This window comes from Oncorhynchus kisutch, linkage group LG26, assembly GCF_002021735.2.
Source record: "Oncorhynchus kisutch isolate 150728-3 linkage group LG26, Okis_V2, whole genome shotgun sequence".
Classification (NCBI taxonomy): Eukaryota; Metazoa; Chordata; class Actinopteri; order Salmoniformes; family Salmonidae; genus Oncorhynchus; species Oncorhynchus kisutch.
In genome coordinates this window covers 24,702,328-24,721,418 of record NC_034199.2, presented here as the reverse complement: position 1 = coordinate 24,721,418, position 19,091 = coordinate 24,702,328, and the positions used below count along the sequence as shown (strand labels likewise).

General features: G+C 44.3%; 1 protein-coding gene across 1 annotated transcript; it reads right to left on the bottom strand.

Moving 5' to 3' along the window:
* Positions 1-7,996: 7,996 nt before the first annotated feature.
* cfap91 (cilia and flagella associated protein 91) lies at positions 7,997-17,779 on the bottom strand. Its single transcript, XM_031806222.1, has 17 exons — positions 17,530-17,779; positions 17,342-17,418; positions 16,817-16,974; positions 15,675-15,758; positions 15,221-15,277; positions 14,939-15,123; positions 14,564-14,741; positions 14,262-14,419; positions 12,890-13,072; positions 12,540-12,673; positions 12,300-12,413; positions 12,106-12,177; positions 11,840-11,986; positions 11,532-11,753; positions 11,305-11,453; positions 9,921-10,012; positions 7,997-9,706 (listed from the first exon to the last, which is right to left on the bottom strand). Exons 1-17 carry the CDS (start codon positions 17,615-17,617, stop codon positions 9,462-9,464), a joined length of 2,343 nt encoding a protein of 780 aa, XP_031662082.1. The 5' UTR covers positions 17,618-17,779; the 3' UTR covers positions 7,997-9,461.
* Positions 17,780-19,091: the final 1,312 nt, after the last annotated feature.

Sequence of the window (19,091 nt, the reverse complement as noted above, 5' to 3'; positions counted from 1 at the left end):
AGGAGGAAGATGAGAACACTCCTGCCGCTGTTGGTTCCTCAGGGTGTAGTGGAACCGCATTAGAAGATCCAGCAGGTGGCGCTGAAACCCAGCTACAACAGAGAAAGGGGGACGAGGGGAGGGAGGAAGAGAGCAAGGGAGGGAGGGAGGGAGAGAAGGGGGGAGGAGAGGAAGAGGGAGATTTGAGAAGGGGTGGGAGTGAGGAGGGTGAGAGAGGGTGGGGGTGGAGAAAAGGGGGGAGAAAGAAAGCGAAAAAGGGTTCAGGGGGAAGCGGTACAGAGAATTGAGAGGATGGGGTGTGTAAGGTGATGGAGAAAATTGAAATAATAGACAACAAAGAGAAAGTGTGGGAATGGGGTAAAAAAAGAGAGACATGCAAGAGACAGGGTATTAATGACCCTCACTATTGGCTAGATTCAATCTGCGCTATAGCGTGATTGACATTTAAAGTCAATGCTTCTACGTTTGCGTAGACTGCAATCACATGAAAGGCTGCATGTTGGTTTAATCTGAAATGACTTTTACATTTCAACCACGTTACAATACAGATCTTCCAGGCTTTGGATTGAACCGAGGAAAAACAAAAAGGAACACATCCATGAAATCCTGAGTCAAGCACTTGGCTACATGGTACACCAGAAACATCCGTGAATAACAGGGACAACACGCTGAAACGACACTTGGCTACATGGTACACCAGAAACATCCGTGAATAACAGGGACAACACGCTGAAACGACACTTGGCTACATGGTACACCAGAAACATCCGTGAATAACAGGGACAACACGCTGAAACGACACTTGGCTACATGGTACACCAGAAACATCCGTGAATAACAGGGACAACACGCTGAAACGACACTTGGCTACATGGTACACCAGAAACATCCGTGAATAACAGGGACAACACGCTGAAATGACACTTGGCTACATGGTACACCAGAAACATCTGTGAACAACAGGGACAACACGCTGAAACGACACTTGGCTACATGGTACACCAGAAACATCCGTGAATAACAGGGACAACACGCTGAAACGACACTTGGCTACATGGTACACCAGAAACATCCGTGAATAACAGGGACAACACGCTGAAACGACACTTGGCTCTACATCTACCTTGATTACATCTACCTTGACTCTACTTGTTTGTTTACCTGAGAAATCATCATCACATTATCCTGATACTCTGACAGTTAAAAGGGGTCAGTGATTGGCCAATTATTTATTTTCAAGTGGAAACCACTTTTTCAGATTGGAAAACATCAGACAGCCTACAGCTGTCTCTTAGCTGACCTCTTAGATCTCTTAGACTCATTTTGCCCCGGGGGCCACATTCAGTCTTCAGCGAGGTCAGGAGGGCTGCACAGATTTTTTAAATATATTTCCTCGCTGTCAAAATGTGCAAAAATGTTTAAATGTCAGTGCTCCCTGACTGTCTAGCTTTCATTTAGGTGATTATTAGCAAGCTGGACACGGTCAAGAAACTGCATGAATGTAGGTCTATTATCATTTCTACACAATTTCGTAACTCATCCATGCCTTCATCTTCTCTCAGATCGACTATGGCAATGCACTGTTTGATGGCCTCCCAGCCACATCACTATATAGGCTCCAACTTATCCAGAACAGTGCTGCCAGGTTCCTGGCCAGGACCAAGAAGTCAGACCACATCACCCCGATCCTGGCCCAACTCCACTGGCTACAAGATCAGCTACAAAATCCTCCTGCTTGTATTTAAAGCCTTGAATGGATTTAGCTCCACCTACATCAGCGACCTCATCTCAATCAGCAAGCAACCTAGCACTCTCTGCTCAAGCCACTCTTTACTGCTTCAAGACCCCAAAATAAGCCTTCTGAATATGGAGGACCGAGCCTTGTGCTCCTTGCCAATCACCTATTGAATGCTCTCCCTGACCATCTGAGAGCTCACTCAGAACTTTTAAAACGGGCCTTAAAACCCACTTCTACAGAATGTATTTTTTTAGTGCTAGTCCCAATATAAAATGTATTTAGCACCTAGCCCAGTACTGCTATTTTATCTGCCTTGATTCTAAATGTGTTTTTTTTTGCCAACGGCAACGGTAACCAGGAGGCTGTTGTCCTTATCAGAGCCATCTATAACCTCATGATGAGCAGCCCAATTCTGATCGTTTGCCACTAATTGGTCTTTTGACCGATCAGATCAAATCTTATGCCAATAATTGGGCAAAATATCAGAATTGGGCTGTCTGTGTAAACGCAGTCATGGAGACGTAAACAAACAGATTGCCTGTTGGAAGGGGAGGGGATCATTAAAGTCACCCTAAGGCTTAGTTAAATGAAAACATATGGCTCTGTGTCATGTCCTTATGATATTCTTATTACTAGCTTCTCCTATTAGTGACGGCAATATATTTGCAAGAGCACTGAGGCTGCTAGTCAGGTGAGTAAAGATCTGTCTCCATGTACCTTCGCCAGTCTTAGACCTCTGACTAGTCTGCATGGAACAATGACTATCTGTGCTGGTTAACTGTGGTGTGGGTTGGCCGGTCAGGCTAATAATGATAAACACATACTGTACAGTGCAGTCGGAAAGTATTCAGAACCCTTGACTTTTTCCACATTTGGTTACGTTACAGCCTTATTTTAAAATGTAGTGAGAGGACAACAAGTTATTTATTCTTCTAGTCAGAACTCTGATTCCACAAAGACATGGGGTTGAGGCCTCTGTCGATGGGCTGAAAACTGACACAAAAGATCAAATACACTACATGACCAATGTATGTGGACACCTGCTCGTCAAACATCTCATTCCAAAATCACGGGCAATAATATGGATTTGGTTCCCCTTTAGCTGCTTTAACAGCCTCCACTCTTCTGGGAAGTCTTTCCACTAGATGTTGGAACATTGCTGCTATAACAGCCTCCACTCTTCTGGGAAGTCATTCCACTAGATGTTGGAACATTGCTGCTATAACAGCCTCCACTCTTCTGGGAAGTCTTTCCACTAGATGTTGGAACATTGCTGCTATAACAGCCTCCACTCTTCTGGGAAGTCATTCCACTAGATGTTGGAACATTGCTGCTTTAACAGCCTCCACTCTTCTGGGAAGTCATTCCACTAGATGTTGGAACATTGCTGCTATAACAGCCGCCACTCTTCTGGGAAGTCTTTCCACTAGATGTTGGAAAATTGCTGCTATAACAGCCTCCACTCTTCTGGGAAGTCTTTCTACTAGATGTTGGAACATTGCTGCTATAACAGCCTCCACTCTTCTGGGAAGTCCTTCTACTAGATGTTGGAACATTGCTGTGTGGACTTGCGGTCACGGATGTTGGGCAATTATGCCTGGCTCACAGTCGGTGTTCCAATTGATCCCAAAGGTGTACGATGGGATTGAGGTCAGGGCTCTGTGCAGGCCAGTCAAGTTCTTCCACACCGATCTTGACAAACCATTTCTGTATGAACAGGGGTATTGTGATGCTGAAACAGGAAAGGGCCTTCCCCGAACTGTTGCCACAAAGTTGGAAGCAGAGAATCGTCTAGAATGTCATTGTATGCTGTAGTGTTAAGATTTCCCTTCACTGTAACTAAGGGGCCTAGCCCGAACCATGAAAAACAGCCCACAACCATTATTCCTCCTCCACCAAACTTTGCAGTTGGCACTATGCATTGGAGCAGGTAGCATTCTCCTGGCATCTGCCAAATCCAGACTGCCAGATGGTGAAAAGTGATACATTACTTCAGAGAACCCGTTTCCACTGCTCCGGAGTCCAATGGTGGCAAGCTTTACACCACTCTAGCCAACTCTTGGCATTACTCATGGTGACCTTAGGCTTGTAGCGTGGCTGCTCGGCTGTGGAAACCCATTTCATGAAGCTCCCGACTAACAGTTCTTGTGCTGACATTTTGTGTGGCCTACCACTTCGTAGTAAATATACTGTTGTGGAAATTCTTACACAGGGACACTCGAAGTCAAACTTAAAATAATAATTGTTTATTGTCAGCGTGCTGGAGAGGTTCCAACCAACTCAATGCACCATAGTACACATGTCAATCAGGAGCTGTGCCTGGGCAGTCCCAGCAGTTGTCATATATATGGCTATACACAGACAAGTTATATCTGCATGATTTAGCATCATTCATTAATCATTATCATTTTGTTTCATTCATGTGACAGACCAATACTGGTTCTTAACATGTGACAGACCAATACCTCACGAGTCTTCTTCTCCCTAAGCTGAGACCTTGAAACTGACATATCTTTTGTTCTCTCTCAAAACAAGTTCTGGGTGTACTGCCAAATTGTAGCTAGTGATAGTGAGGATTTGCACAGTTAGCCACTTGCATGAACACAGAAATTGGTTTATAGAACAGCACATGAATAGAACACAGAAATGAGTTATAAGAAAAGCACAAACATTAAAATTCCATTACAGTACTATATGTGGAAGAGGTGACTTTCACAACCACAGCTTATAAACATGTTTATATTTAGTTATGTTAACCATGCTTTTTCAGAAAATACATGTGTGTGTGTATAACAGAGAAAGATGTGTGTGTGTGCGTGTGTTTTTTAACAAGGTAAATTGACACCAATGGATCCCACTGATGGACATGCTCCTAACCTATTTACTACTAATGAGTACCTGGAGCATAGAGACAATAGAGCTCAGGTAGGCTATAGAGCGCTATTCTCTGTCTTTAACCTGCAACATTGCCCAGCAACATAGCGCGATCAAGTCGAACAGAAAAAAGAGAGATCATATGATTGTCACTAGAATACAGAGTAGTAGTATTTAGTGAAGAAATTCCTCTTTCTTCAACAATCTCTCTTTCTTCCTGACTCCCCCATCTGGCTTATTAGGTAAAGTAACCAATCCAATATTGCCAGTTTGTTGTCATGTTTCTCACCTGTGAGCACCTACTGGCCACAAAGTATTAACTGCTTCATCTGTAAAACACAATCCGTCTCATACACTCAGTTCCTAGATCATGCTAACACTGTACTGAATGCTTCTGTGTGTGGGTTTATCTCACCTGAAGAAGCCCTTGCAGCCTTACCGTCATGGCATGTAGCCTGATCTCCACACCTGATAAACCTTGGGCTCCCCATCATCTTCCTCCTCTTCCTCCTCCTCCTCCCCTGCAGAGGTCTGGGAGGGTGGGCAGTCGCTGAGGTCCTTTTTACTCATTCTGACCTGATGGAGGTGCTATAACGGAGCCTGTAGCACTGTTACTAATGAGAATGGAATAGATTTGATACACTACTGCTAACAAATACTATACAATCTATTCCAAATCAGACCAACAACTAACTGATAAATTTGACATAACATTTTTATTTATTTAGATAAATATTTGTCAAATATTCAATTTAAGATAAACATCACAGTGTGATCAGATCAAAACAGGTCAAAGATTTATATCAGACATGTACAAAAGGAGTCTTTTGTTTTACCTCCCCCACCAGGGATACAGGAATACAGCTAAAAATGAGTTTCCTTCAGGAAATCTGTTCCAAAGTACGTCCATGAATAAAAAAGAGACCCACAGTGCCAACAGAAAGAATGATTTTAATAAAAATGTCAAATGCTGAAATAAAAAATGATATATTATGCAAATTAGTCATACATAATTACAGTAATTTAAGCACAATCATTTAAGGAAAGGGGGTCATATTATTAACAAATCATGCTTTATGCAAAGCAGAGTTTGTAACAGTTCATGAAATTAGAATACAACTTTTGTATACTTTATGCAAATGTATTACTTAATTCACACACAACACAAAGCAACCCCACCAAAACAATCAGACACAGCACCCCCACCAAAACACTCACACACAGCACCCCCACCAACATACACAGCACCCCTACCAACACACACAGCACCCCCACCAACATACACAGCACCCCTACCAACACACACAGCACCCCCACCAACATACACAGCACCCCTACCAACACACACCCTCACACACAGCACCCCCACCAACATACACAGCACCCCCTATCAACACACACCCTCACACACAGCACCCCCACCAACATACATACTCACACAAAGCACCTCCACCAACATACACAGCACCCCCCACCAACACAATCACACACAGCACCCCCACCAAAACACTCACACACAGCACCCCCACCAACATACACAGCACCCCCTACCAACACACACCCTCACACACAGCACCCCCTACCAACACACACCCTCACACACAGCACCCCCACCAACATACATACTCACACAAAGCACCTCCACCAACATACACAGCACCCCCCACCAACACAATCACACACAGCACCCCCCATCAACACAATCACACAGAGCACCCCCACCAACATACACAGCACCCCCCACCAACACAATCACATACAGCACCCCCCACCAACACAATCACACAGAGCACCCCCACCAACATACATAGCACCCCCCACCAACACAATCACACACAGCACCCCCCACCAACACAATCACACAGAGCACCCCCACCAACATACATAGCACCCCCCACCAACACAATCACACAGAGCACCTCCACCAACACACACAGCACCCCCCATAAACACAATCACACACAGCACCTCCCACCAACACAATCACACAGAGCACCCCCACCAACATACACAGCACCCCACACCAACACACACACAGCAGCCTCACCAACACACACAGCCCCACCAACACATACACCACATCACAAATAGCCTAACACAGACACACACAGCCTAACACAAATACACACTTCTCACTAAGTCTGAACTGTAACACAGAAGGCTGCTAGTCTAATAACACAGCTTACTTCTAAGATAGGCCTACACCGGAGTTGGATGACATTGGAATGTTATTTTTGGTGTTGTTAAGTTACTCTGGTGATCGGAGGATAAACTGCAGCAAATAATTAGCCTAGGCACAGAAGAGACAGAGTGAGCTGCCTGCTAGTGTTGTGTAAAATGTTTAATCAAATACTTCTCAGATACCGGAGTTTGTAAATTCAATTAGACTTTTATTACAAAAGTAACAGAAGCCGAGCAGGTCCATGGAAGAACTGCCTCTTCATTCTTAGTGCTTGGCTTTTATACAGTTTTACCCTTACATAACGTCATCACCCCATTTTACGAACCTTGTTTTGTTACATAGTTTCCATTCTCTTATTGGCTCAGATATTGGGGCATAGATTCTATTGGTGGCATGACATGCATACCCCTTAGGTAATGTTCCTGTCCAAAAGTCTTTACATGTTCAGGCTGAGGTTATCTATGTATGACTATGTATTCATGTGTGTGTCCAGTAGCCTTCACCAGATCAGATGTGGCCCAGATCAGTCACATCTTATTAGTTTACCTTGCCTCATCTACACAGATTCTGCTTACATTCTGTTTTTTACATGTCCAATGGTCAATTCGATGTTAATCTAGCTTTGTACAATCACATGGGCTTCAGACTTCATTCTGCTTACACATGTCTAATATTATAAACTTATATTGAATATTCTTTCTACTTCAAAGAGAACAGTATAGTACATGCTACCACACTAGCCAGCTGCACAGAATTCTTTAGGTTTTTACTTGATAGAATAATACCAATCAATCCCAAATTAAATTCGCCACTGGTACAATACAGCCAATGCCGTGCAGAGCTGCCTCTTGCCCGGCTCGTTGCCTCAGTGAACGGAGTCAGGCACCCCGACACAGCTAGCAAGCCAGCACTCATCATGGAAATTAGAATTTGTACCAATCCCTGACAACCCATACATCAAAACGTAGCTATAGAGTACCACAGTATGAATCATAATACCCATAAAACCTAGCAGTCAAAATGGTTCCAATCAATAAAAGTCACCTTGTCCTACACGGTTATCAAAATGTCACACATGTAAGCCTACACGAAACTCTTATTTTAAGAGTTTCTAAAATCCCCTATGGGAAAAATGAATGGTGGAAAAACAATTGGAACCATTTCGTTGCCAGCAGCAACACAAATGAGGAAAAAGTCAGTGGTTGTATTCGGTAAAAGTCTTTATTTCAACACCCTGCGGAAGGACTGCAGTTGTACAGGACAAACATACAGGTAAGCGTTTTCAGAATTTACATTTTTACAAGTAGGCTATGGACTAATTGTGGTGACTCACTAGGCAGCTTTCCTTTTACCTAGGTTTAGTCTGAAAAAAAATGTAGTAAAAAATATCATTGCCATGTGTAATGGAAACGACAGATACAGGAGAAACGTTCTAAAGATCGACAATATTTGTATGTTGTTGACGGGGTGGATTTTTCTTCAGTAAAACATTCTTTATTGCAATGATGGAAAAGGTGTTTTTTTAAATAAATTATGATTGCAGAATCATTTTGAAGGTACTGGAACCACTTGATTTTTGTGTGACGTCATTATGTCCAATGTTTTTATCGACACCAGATAGTTAAATGTGACACGTTTCAGGAAACTAGGCGCATGTCACACGTCACTACTTCACAGGAGAGGCATTTGAGCATAAACATTTATTTTAATTTCATCCAAATGTGTTTTTTGGCATAAAATGCCTTCTGGAACATGTGAACATTCATGTGACTTAATAACAAACTTGTATTCCATACTTAAATACGGATAAAATTGTTAAAATTATGAGTCTAGTTGGTTTAGCCACAGAAAGACTGGAACCTTCACACTAGCCATGATTAGCTGAGATAATGAATGGGCTGGACATGCCAGTAAATGAGTTTGGATTGGTCTCCCATATAGTATGCTTCTGTCTATAACGTGAGCTGTTCAGTATGTGTTGATAGTCCTTTCTACCTAACTTTAGCCATCAAGAACTACAACATTTTTGCTACTTTTCTCAACAACATTGATGCCCTGAATTTAGCAGGTGCTATCGACAGATCAGTTGGAAAAAGTGATGGGCTACTTTCTGCACACGCCATGGTCAGTGAACCAGTGACTTTACACAATGCTGTCCAAACAAGACGTGGCTACAAACAAAACTGAGTTAAATGGTTCCAGTTTTTTGGTCTTGATTTACGGTTAGGCATAAGCTTAAGGGTAAGGTTAAGTTTAGGTTTCACATTTTATGAAGATAAATTGTAGAAATAGGTGGGGTTTATGACTTTGTGGCTGTGGTAACTAGTGATAACCACAGCCTCCCCCACACGATACTCATGGGACGACATGTTTTGTAGACAGTGCCTGTAGTAAGAGCCTTTAGTAACATGACCCATACAATACATATATTTGATCTAGGCAACTTCTGACCCAATGACCCATGAAAAAATATCTTAGACTCAGCTTTTTCAAAATTCTTAGCAACTCACTTTATCAAGCACAGCATGTAAGAACAAGACAAACACAATGATAATTCAATAAAATCTCAGTCTTATTTGAGCAAAAGCATGACACTGAACTCTTTGGAGATGCATTGCTTGAAGAAACACCAAGTGTTTTCTCTACTGTTGAAAAATTAATCTATTCTCAGCTGGTTCTTTTCTGCTCTGCCTCTCCCACCTCCCTGCGCTCCTCCGCTCCCCTGCCTGCTCCCTCCAGCTTCTGCTCGACATGGGTTAGCATCTCCTCCAGGAGCTGGCTGGAGGCCCTGTCTGAGGGCGAGGGGGGGCGCTGGGCCCCAGGGGAGCCAGGAGGAGGGGCCACTGAGCTCTCTTCACCCCCGTGGATGATCTGGTGAGCCGCCTGGAGGTGCCTGCGCTGGCTCTGACGCACTGGAGGAAGGAAGGGGAGGGAGAGAGAGAGAGGGGAGGGAGAGAGAGAGAGAAAGAGAGGGGGAAAAGGAGAGAGAAAGGTGGATGAAGAGACTAAAAGAGACTAAAGACAGAAGAGACTAAAGTATTATTATGTAATTATTATTGTGTTACTACGCTATCATGTATTAACAGCATGTGATGGTACTGGGTGCTTTGGGAATAAACGGCCTACCTCTGTCTCTGACGTTGATCTTCTGTACCTCAGGGATCAGGAAGCTGTACACCAGCTCTGCTACGATCTCCTCTGACTGCAGGCTGCTCCGACTACACACCCACACACACACACACACACACACACACACACACACACACACACACACACACACACACACACACACACACACACACACACACACCTTTTACAATGTACAATACAAAGATACAGAGATACAGTGTACATGGATGCTAGATGGCGTGTGTGTCAGGGTTTCAGATAGGATAATGTGGCTCCGGACAATTGAGAAATCCACCGGACCCATATGCAGTGGATGCATAACCTGATTAGGGTGTCCACCCACAGCGCTCAGAATGACAGAAATCACATTTAGATTATAGTAATTCATATTAACGGAACATGCGAGTCGAGGATGCAACGATATGCAGTCCTTCTTACTGAATTCAGATGTGCACTTTGAAGATGTTAGAATAACTGTCCACATTTACTTTTTCTTAGACAACAAGACCAGTAACCAACAGCAACATCACCAGCCTGTTAATCTACTATCCCCAGAGGAGAAAGGTTTACATATTCTATTGGTCAGCTTGTCGAGAAAGAAATAGCCTATTCAAACAGACTATGGGACAATAAAAAGCAATGAGCCTGTGCAATAGATCAGAATGTTTTGCTTAAAATGTTGAATAATACATTAAGTATTATTTCTTCACATCATAAGCGATGCGCACAAGGCAGTACTCTACGTGCGAATGTTCATTCCATAATGCAATTAGCTGGAAAACACTGTTGTCTAAAGAGCACCGCACATGCGAGTTGTTTCATGTGACAGAGATGAAAATATCCGTTAGAAATGTAGAATGAGAGGAGATCTAACAGGCAACTTTGAAGCAACGTAAGACATGCCTCATACAATGTTCAGGCTTCAATTAAGTACGTTTCCAAAATGCATAGCTGACTGCAAGGTGGTGTGTCACAAACTGATGAAGCTTGCCTTCCGTTGCCATTTGAGATGCTGACACAGCAGCTCTCGCGCTGTCTGACAGATTTTCCGCTCAAAGGCTCTGTATCTGTATGCTGTATTCGTGTGATAAATAAGATACACAACAAATATACTGTAGCCTACACACACCAATTTAATTCCACTAAATTATGCAAATTGACCTATAGACCGATAAGTATGACCAGTCAAATGTATTTACATTGACTGGTATTTCCATCAATGAATAGGCTAAAAAGCATTATATCACAATGGTATTTTTGATTATTCTTCTGGACAACTGGCTAGCGCCAATTTTAGTTATCAGCTTTTCTATGTTTTTATAGGCCAAAAGCCAGCTATTCCTGTCTAACGGAAACCCTGGTGTGTGTGTGTGTGTCGTACGTCTCCTCCATGGCGTAGGCGATGTTGTTGACCTCCTCTGCCACTCTGCGTATCTCCTGTCTGGCCTGTTGGTCTGCTGTCTGGTCCAGAGTCCCAAGGATGATGTCCTCCAGGTACAGATCTACTGTCTCCTGATGAACCCTCATCACCTACAGGACAGTACAGGCATTACACACACGACACACACACAGGCATGCGCATGCAGGCAGACGCACACACACAAACACCTGTTTGAAGATCTCATCCTCCTCTCTACGTCTCCTCTCTTCCATCTGTCTCCGCCCACTCTCCTCGGCCTCTCGGAGGCGCCTGTCTCTCTCGGCCAATAAGGTGAACGCATGGATCCTGCGTTCCTCCTGTAGGCGAATCAGCTCCTTCGATAGGAAGTCCAGCATGTCCACAAGCTCCGCCCCTGCCACAGCTGCCTGGTACCCCTCCACCAAGGATGCCTGGGACAGGACGATGGGAGAGTGAGGGATGGGGGAGGAAAGAGGTGTCTGTACCTGTCTGTGTGTGTGTGTGTTTTCTCTCTCACCTTGTGTGTGTGTTGCTCTCTCTGTCTCTGCAGAGCCAGCGTGAGCTGTGTGTCTGCTCTCTGGAGCTCCTGCTCCTCTCTCTGCAGGGCATGAGTGGTTCTCAGCTCCTGGATCAGCTCTAGACGCTTCTCCTTCCCCTCAAACATCTGACACACACACGTACAGATAGACAGCAGCGCACAGAGATAGCATCCCATAACATCAGACACACACAGAGAAAGGTTGGTTTATCATAGAGCTTATCATTCTCTTCATAAAAACACACCTGGTTCTGAATGCTTCTTCCCCTCAGCAGCTTCTGCAAGTAGATGACAGCCAACTCTCTCTCCTCGTCCCCCTGGAAAAACACCGGAATGACAGGGTGAAGAGAGAATGAAGAGATGTGCTACAGACCACATAGTGAGTGAGGGGGGATAGTGTACATCTCCAGACAGTGTGTTGAGACGGACTGTACTGTACCTCAGGGGGCTCGTCCACCACAGGGGTCTGTGGTCGAGGAACAGATTTCTCTGTCTTAAAGAGGAAGCGCAGGGTCTTCTTCTCCTCCACACGAGTCTTCTCCTCCTTCAGAGCCTGCAGATGGAGGGAGAAAAATAGTGTTATACATCTTTTGAGTGTGTGTGTGTGTGTGTGTGTGTGTGTGTGTGTGTGTGTGTGTGTGTGTGTGTGTGTGTGTGTGTGTGTGTGTGTGTTTGTGACCTGGTGTGTCTTCATGAGCTCCATCTCTCTGCGTGCGGAGCGTTTGACGAAGCCCTTGCTGACTTTGGGTACAGGTGCTTTGATACATGGCTCTGTCACTGAGACCGGAAGTCCCGCCTCCAGCTCCAGCAGACCTGTGATTGACAGATAGGAAGAGAGCTCACTAACCTCTACCTTAGCAATTTTGATGATCTGGCATTATTAAAACACCATCACTTTGAGATTCAGGGCCTGTATTCATTTTTCTCAGAGTAGGAGTGCTGACCTAAGATCAGGTCCCCCATGTCCATGTAATCTTATTCATAATGATCTTGAAATATCAAACTGATCCTAGATCAGCACACTCAAACCTTCATAGATATCAAGGTAGCGGCTCTTGACCATGTTGCGTTGGGAGTGGCGGTCAGGGAACAGGCCGATGCGGGACAGAGGGGCGTACGTCTGAGATGAGTAGTTGGAGTAGTCCTTGATGATGTCACGGCGTTTTAGCTTTCCCTCCACATTTTTTCTTTTCGCTGTCAGCTTCCTCATTGCTGGGAGAGGAGAGAGAGGGAGGGAAAAGAGAGAACGGGGGAAGGAGAGAGGGAGAAAGAGTGGAATAGAAGGAGAACGATAGAGAGACAGTAAATCTTTAAGCCCTACTGTTCTCATGGTATTAAATCAAAGTTAAAGGGAAGGTTAGAGGCTTTGAACACTTATCAACACTTATCACAGTGATTTATGAAATGCAAAATGTAAATACGCAGAATTTCTATGCATCATTGCCTTAGACAAAAGTCAAGACATTGGGTGTTCCTCAAAATGCATTCTACCGTCATCCGGGCACACAAATTGGACCAAGGGAGGGTTGGAGTATGAGTCCAAATCAAAGTATGCTAAACGGAGCAGGGAGGGCACTTGTCGAATGCGTACTCCGTTTGTACATATTTTTAAGCATGCAACGATGCAGGATTCAAAGGAAAGTATACAAAGAAATATGACACAACCACGTAAAAAATTACGCAAAATGTATTGAACTCACTGGTAGTCATTATTTGAGCTGAAGCGAGAGAAAATACACTCCAACTTCAGAATGAAATGTTGCCTATTCACATCTCATATGTTGCCTGACTACAATATTTTATCTTGATATGTTAATAAATACATGCTGTATTCATTTTGGCATATTTACCTGCCTACGTACTGTAGATCGCAAGTAAGTCAATAAGGCTAACTGGCTAGCTACTACTCTTTGAGTATATCTTGTTTTGTCTCCATTGCCATTGTCCTAGCTGGAAGACGGTTAAGTGAATGAGTAAGTCCCAAGTCCATATTAAATCAATAGGGTTAACTGGATAGCTATCTAGCCACAAAGAATTGGTAGCTAACCACATAACATTAGTTTTAGGTTATTTTTGCCTGTTTAACTAGCTGGCTAGCTAGATTATTACGATGTACATATCTAGCTGATAATTATGAAGTAAAACGTTTGCTTTGTGTATATCTTGTTTTGTCTATTGTTGCCATTGTCGTGGCTGGAAGAAGGTTCAGTGAATGGGGAGGTGCAGCGTGAGTTAAAACAGTAGGGGAGTGCGTGTGCTCCTCAAATGTAATATTTTATACATTCTCCACACTCTCACCCTCACAAGAACGTACTCAAAAGAAAGTCGTCGGAGAATGCACTAGGAGCACGAGAGTGTGGAGCACGGTAGAATGCATATTGAGAAACACCCATTGACTTACAGATGATGTAGTCATTGCGTATCTTGCTCAGCTTGCTCTTCTCGTCTCTCTGGTGCTGGGAGTACTTGAGGTCCAGCCTGTCCACCGTGGCCTCTTGCTGAACCTCCTCCCTCTGCCTCAGTATACCCATCAGCAAGGCCAGGCGGGCCTCCTGCAGCCTGGGGTAGAGGGGGGAGAATGACAGTGGGGCAAGGGGAGGGAGAGCAGGGATGGGTGGACAAGGACAGGAGGGAAAGAATTTTAAAAAGATGGTGAAGCTGCTTGTGTGGTGCATTCCTTCCTTTATTCTCTCGTTCCCTCACTTCTGGATCTCGTCCTCCCTGAAGGCCCACTCCTTCCTCTCCATCTCATCCATCATCCTCTTCCTCGTGTCCAGTTGACTCAGGTCGTCCATGGGGGGCAGGGTGGCCTCCCACGCCCGCTTCACCCTGGTTCGCTCAATCATCTCCACCTCCGCCAGACCCGCCGGAAGACCACGACCTGGGGGGGGGGGGGGGGGGGGGGGTAGAGGGAGAGAGATAGGGTCAGAGGAGTCAAGGTGATGAGGCTGGGGTGAAGGGAGTTGTGTAGTGTTGGAACATGTGTGAGGATGGGTCAGAATGGCCTGTCCTGCAGTATAAGTATTGTAGAGGTGCAACAGGAGGTGAAGCGGTAGGGTCTCTGAAGCTCGTATGTACCCCATGTCAGTGTGGCCAGTGTCAACAGCTCTGGGCGGGCCGTCCCGGGCCGTACCACGTATTCGGGGGTGTAGGGGTCCGTCTGGGCCTCACTGTCCCTGTAGTCAGTCTGCACTCCCATGGTGCGCTGGAATGGAGTGGGCAGATGCTCACTATCCCCCTCCACTGTAGAGTATGGGTTAGCTCTGAGTGGAGGGAGGAAGGGAGAGAGAGTGATAGAGAAGAGAGGGGTTCCCAATATGTTTACAGCATTTTTCAGGGGACTTTGGCAGCATGACTTACTTGGGCAATGCAAAGACCACATCGGGGGGAACCTGCTGTGCAAAGGGGATCAGGGGGCTGAGGGAGGGAAAGGAATACAAAAAACATAATCAGAAACAATCAATGTTTTACTTTAATATGGGATAAGGCTTCAACACTACACACTCAAACAGAGTCAAATCCATCTGAACTGATACAAAAATCATAATTCTGGTTTTAATTAGTTATATTTTTTACAGAGAAAGATCTGCTGGTCTGCTGACATTCTATCCAGTGACCATGCCGCTGGTGCTACAGTGAGGATAATGACGGTTGTGTGATTTGACTCTCATGATACAAATGACCTCTGATGCTGTCATGACTTGATGCCTGAGTCTTCCTTCAGGCCCTGGTGTCCTCTCTGACACCATTCATTCTTTAACCCTTGATCCCACAATGTCCTGCTGCCGCATTACGGGTATGTGCTCTCTCTCACCACTTGAAAAACTTCCAACGATCAATGCCTGAAACACTGCTGTCTTTGCACCCTCTGACCTGAAACAGAGCACCAGGAACGACCCTAACAAAGAAAAAAACAACAAGACAAACATGGGCCTTAATAATCAAGTAAATCAAGTATATGAAATACAGTACATTACCAAAAGTATGTGGACATCTGCTCTTAAAAATCTAATTCAAAAATCATGGGCATTAATATGGAGTTGATCTCTTCTTTGCTGCTATAACAGTTGTTGGAACATTGCTGCAGTGACTTGCTTTCATTCAGCCACAAGAGCATTAGTGAGGTTGGGTACTGATGTTGGGCGTTTAGGCCTGGCTCGCAGTCGGCATTCCAATTCATCCCATAGGTGTTCAATGGGGTTGAGGTCAGAGCTCTGTGCAGGCCAGTCAAGTTCTTCCACACCGATCTCGACAAACCTTTTCTGTATGGACCACGCTTTTTGCAAGGGGGCATTGTCATGCTGAAACTGGAAAGGGCCTTCCCCAAACTGTTGCCACAAGGTTGGAAGCACAGAATTGTCTAGAATGTCATTGTATGCTGCAGTGTTAAGGTTTCCCTTCACTGTAACTAAGGGGCCTAGCCCAAACCATAAAAAAACAGCCCACAATCATTATTAGTCATCCACCAAACTTTACAGTTGGCACTATGCATTGGGGCAGGTAGCGTTCTCCTGGCATCCACCAAACCCAGATTCGTCTGTTGGACTGCCAGATGGTGAAGCGTGATTCATCACTCCAGAGAATGAGTTTCTACTGCTCCATAGTCCAATGGCAGCAAGATTTACACCACTCCAGCTGATGCTTGGCATTGAGTATGGTGAGCTGCTCGGCCATGGAAACCTATTTCATGAAGCTCCCGATTAAAAGTTATTGTTCTGACCTTGCTTCCAGAGGCAGTTTGGAACTCGGTAGTGAGTGTTGCAGCCGAGGCGATTTTTACGCGCTACGCGCTTCAGCACTCGGCGGTCCCGTCCTGTGAGTTTGTGTGACCTACCACTTCGCGGCTGAGCTGTTGTTGTTCCTACAAGTTTACAATTCACAATAACAACACTTACAGTTGGCCGGGGCAGCTCTAGCAGGGCAGAAATTCAATTTGTGTATCTGTGTGTGTGTTACCTTGCCAGCTGCTGAACTGCCTCTCTGCGCTGCTCTGTGTACCCTCGCCAGCGGCGGTCAATAAAAGTGGGCACAGGGTCAGTGGTGTCCAGACGCAAGACGTAACGAGGGTGGTGAGGTAGGTGACTGAACATGGACCCATACTCTGGAACCTTCCTCTGAGCAGGGGGACATGGAAAGAGGTCTTTCATAGGGATAGGGCTTTTACGGTGATCGTATTTGGGTTACAGGGTTACTGTCAAATTATTGGGTTAATAATTTTAACATTATTTCACCAAGTGTGAATTAAATTTATTCTCAAAATAAATCCTTGCAGTTATGCATGATATGAAAAACTGTCATGGGTAAGGGAGGTCTGGAAAAGTCCTAGGTATTGCATTAGAGTCATGGACACATGTGACATTACTGACGAATGAAGACAGCGATAAGCATTGATTGTGAATCTGTAATCACATGTAAGGTCATTTGAAAGTAAGTGTTTAGTTCGAGGTTGCTATGCTAGCTAGCTAACGTTGATTAACTTACCACCCGGTCCACGGATGCATGTGCCTTGAAGCTGGCCCTTGCATGGTCCATTTCCCCGGACACAGTATATACGGGGTCTGTAATGCAACATCCACAACAAAAACAGTTCATGTTCGCTTGCAAACTGTCTAGATAATTATTGCAAACAAGCTAACTTACCTAGCTAACGTTAACGTTAGCTAACTCACCATATAGATAGTCGTGTATTCGCTGTTGTGTAAAACCTTTGTTGGTTTCATTTTGCTTATTAAATGTTCGAGTTACTGATATACTCATTTTTGCACCGGTTTAAAACCACTTCATCTAAAAAATAAATAGTAAGAGGATAGATAGAAAGCTATCGTGCAAGGTAGTTAGCTACTGTAGCCAGCTGTCAAACTTCAAGAGCTGGGCCACATCGTAACCATGGAGATTGTAAACTGCCCTTCCTCGAGACGCTAATCATTTTTGCCAGCTTGGGGGCAGTATTACACATAATTGCAGGCTTGTGTTTTAGCCACCATTTCATCACTATTTGTTAATCATCATTAATTTAAAATCAGATGCGGCTGAATTGTATATATTAAAATATATATATATTATTGAATTGGCTTCTCTTCAAACGTTTATTCCTTTACATCTGATGTCAGAAGAAGCCTACATGATAGAAGAAAACCATACTTGAAGACATTTATATCATTACCAAAAGAAACAAATGAAAACAACCTATCTTGATATTTTCCTTTCCATAAAGAAACAGTTCTGGACTGTTGTATTTGGGTCATGGTGCCTTTGTCTTTCCCACAGTTTGGTTAAAGTAATCAGGAAAGAAAAACTGTCAGTGCAAAGAAAAAGGAGGCGGAGTGGCAACCAAATGGAAAACATGACTAATTAGGGTTTATGCATCTCTGCAACACCACATATGGCCTTTGTGGCTCATGTGTTTGAAAAGAACAACACACACAACCACCTGCTCACCCACCCGCATAAAGACACAGACACACCATATGTTCTACAATCCTTCTGGGGACCTAACATTGATTTCTACTTACAACTCTTCCCCTAATTCTAACCCTAGGCCTAAACATAACCCCTGAGCTTAAAACAGTTTGTGGGGGAGTGGGAAATGTCCCCACGATGGAATATGTTTTATGTTTTTACTGTCCTTGTGGGGACTTTTGGGAATTTCTGGTACGAGGATAGTAATACAAGCCGACACACATTTTTCCACTAACACTTTACCAACAAACGCTATGCAATTACTGTAAATAACAACACATAGTGGTGATCGCAATCAGGGACATCAGGGTAGAATTTGCATAGCCTGTCCACAAAGGCGCGGTCAGAAGTCATCGTTTTGACAGTTTGCTGCGTCTTATTTTATTTTTCAGACGTTATAGGTGCTTGTGATAGCTGATTTCAGTCCATCGTATATGTTAGCTCCTTGGGGACTCTCCCCATGTCCATGCAGTTGTATTGTCACTATGGCTTTTGTGATTGTCATGGCAGACTCAACTCAAGGCACTGTGTCAGTTCTGGGAATGGACTGGGACTCTGCCTAACTGACAGGAAACTGCCAAGCTCTATCAGAGAAGAGCAGAGAGCATCCACACACACACACGCATGCACACATGTACCCAAATTAATGCGAGCAGTGGTCATCGTGAATGAGAATGTGTTTACAGCACTGTTAGGTCCAGACTGATCTATAAAGGACCAGTGTCAACACAGACTTGAACCCCTAAAAGAGAACTGAGGGTCAATACATACG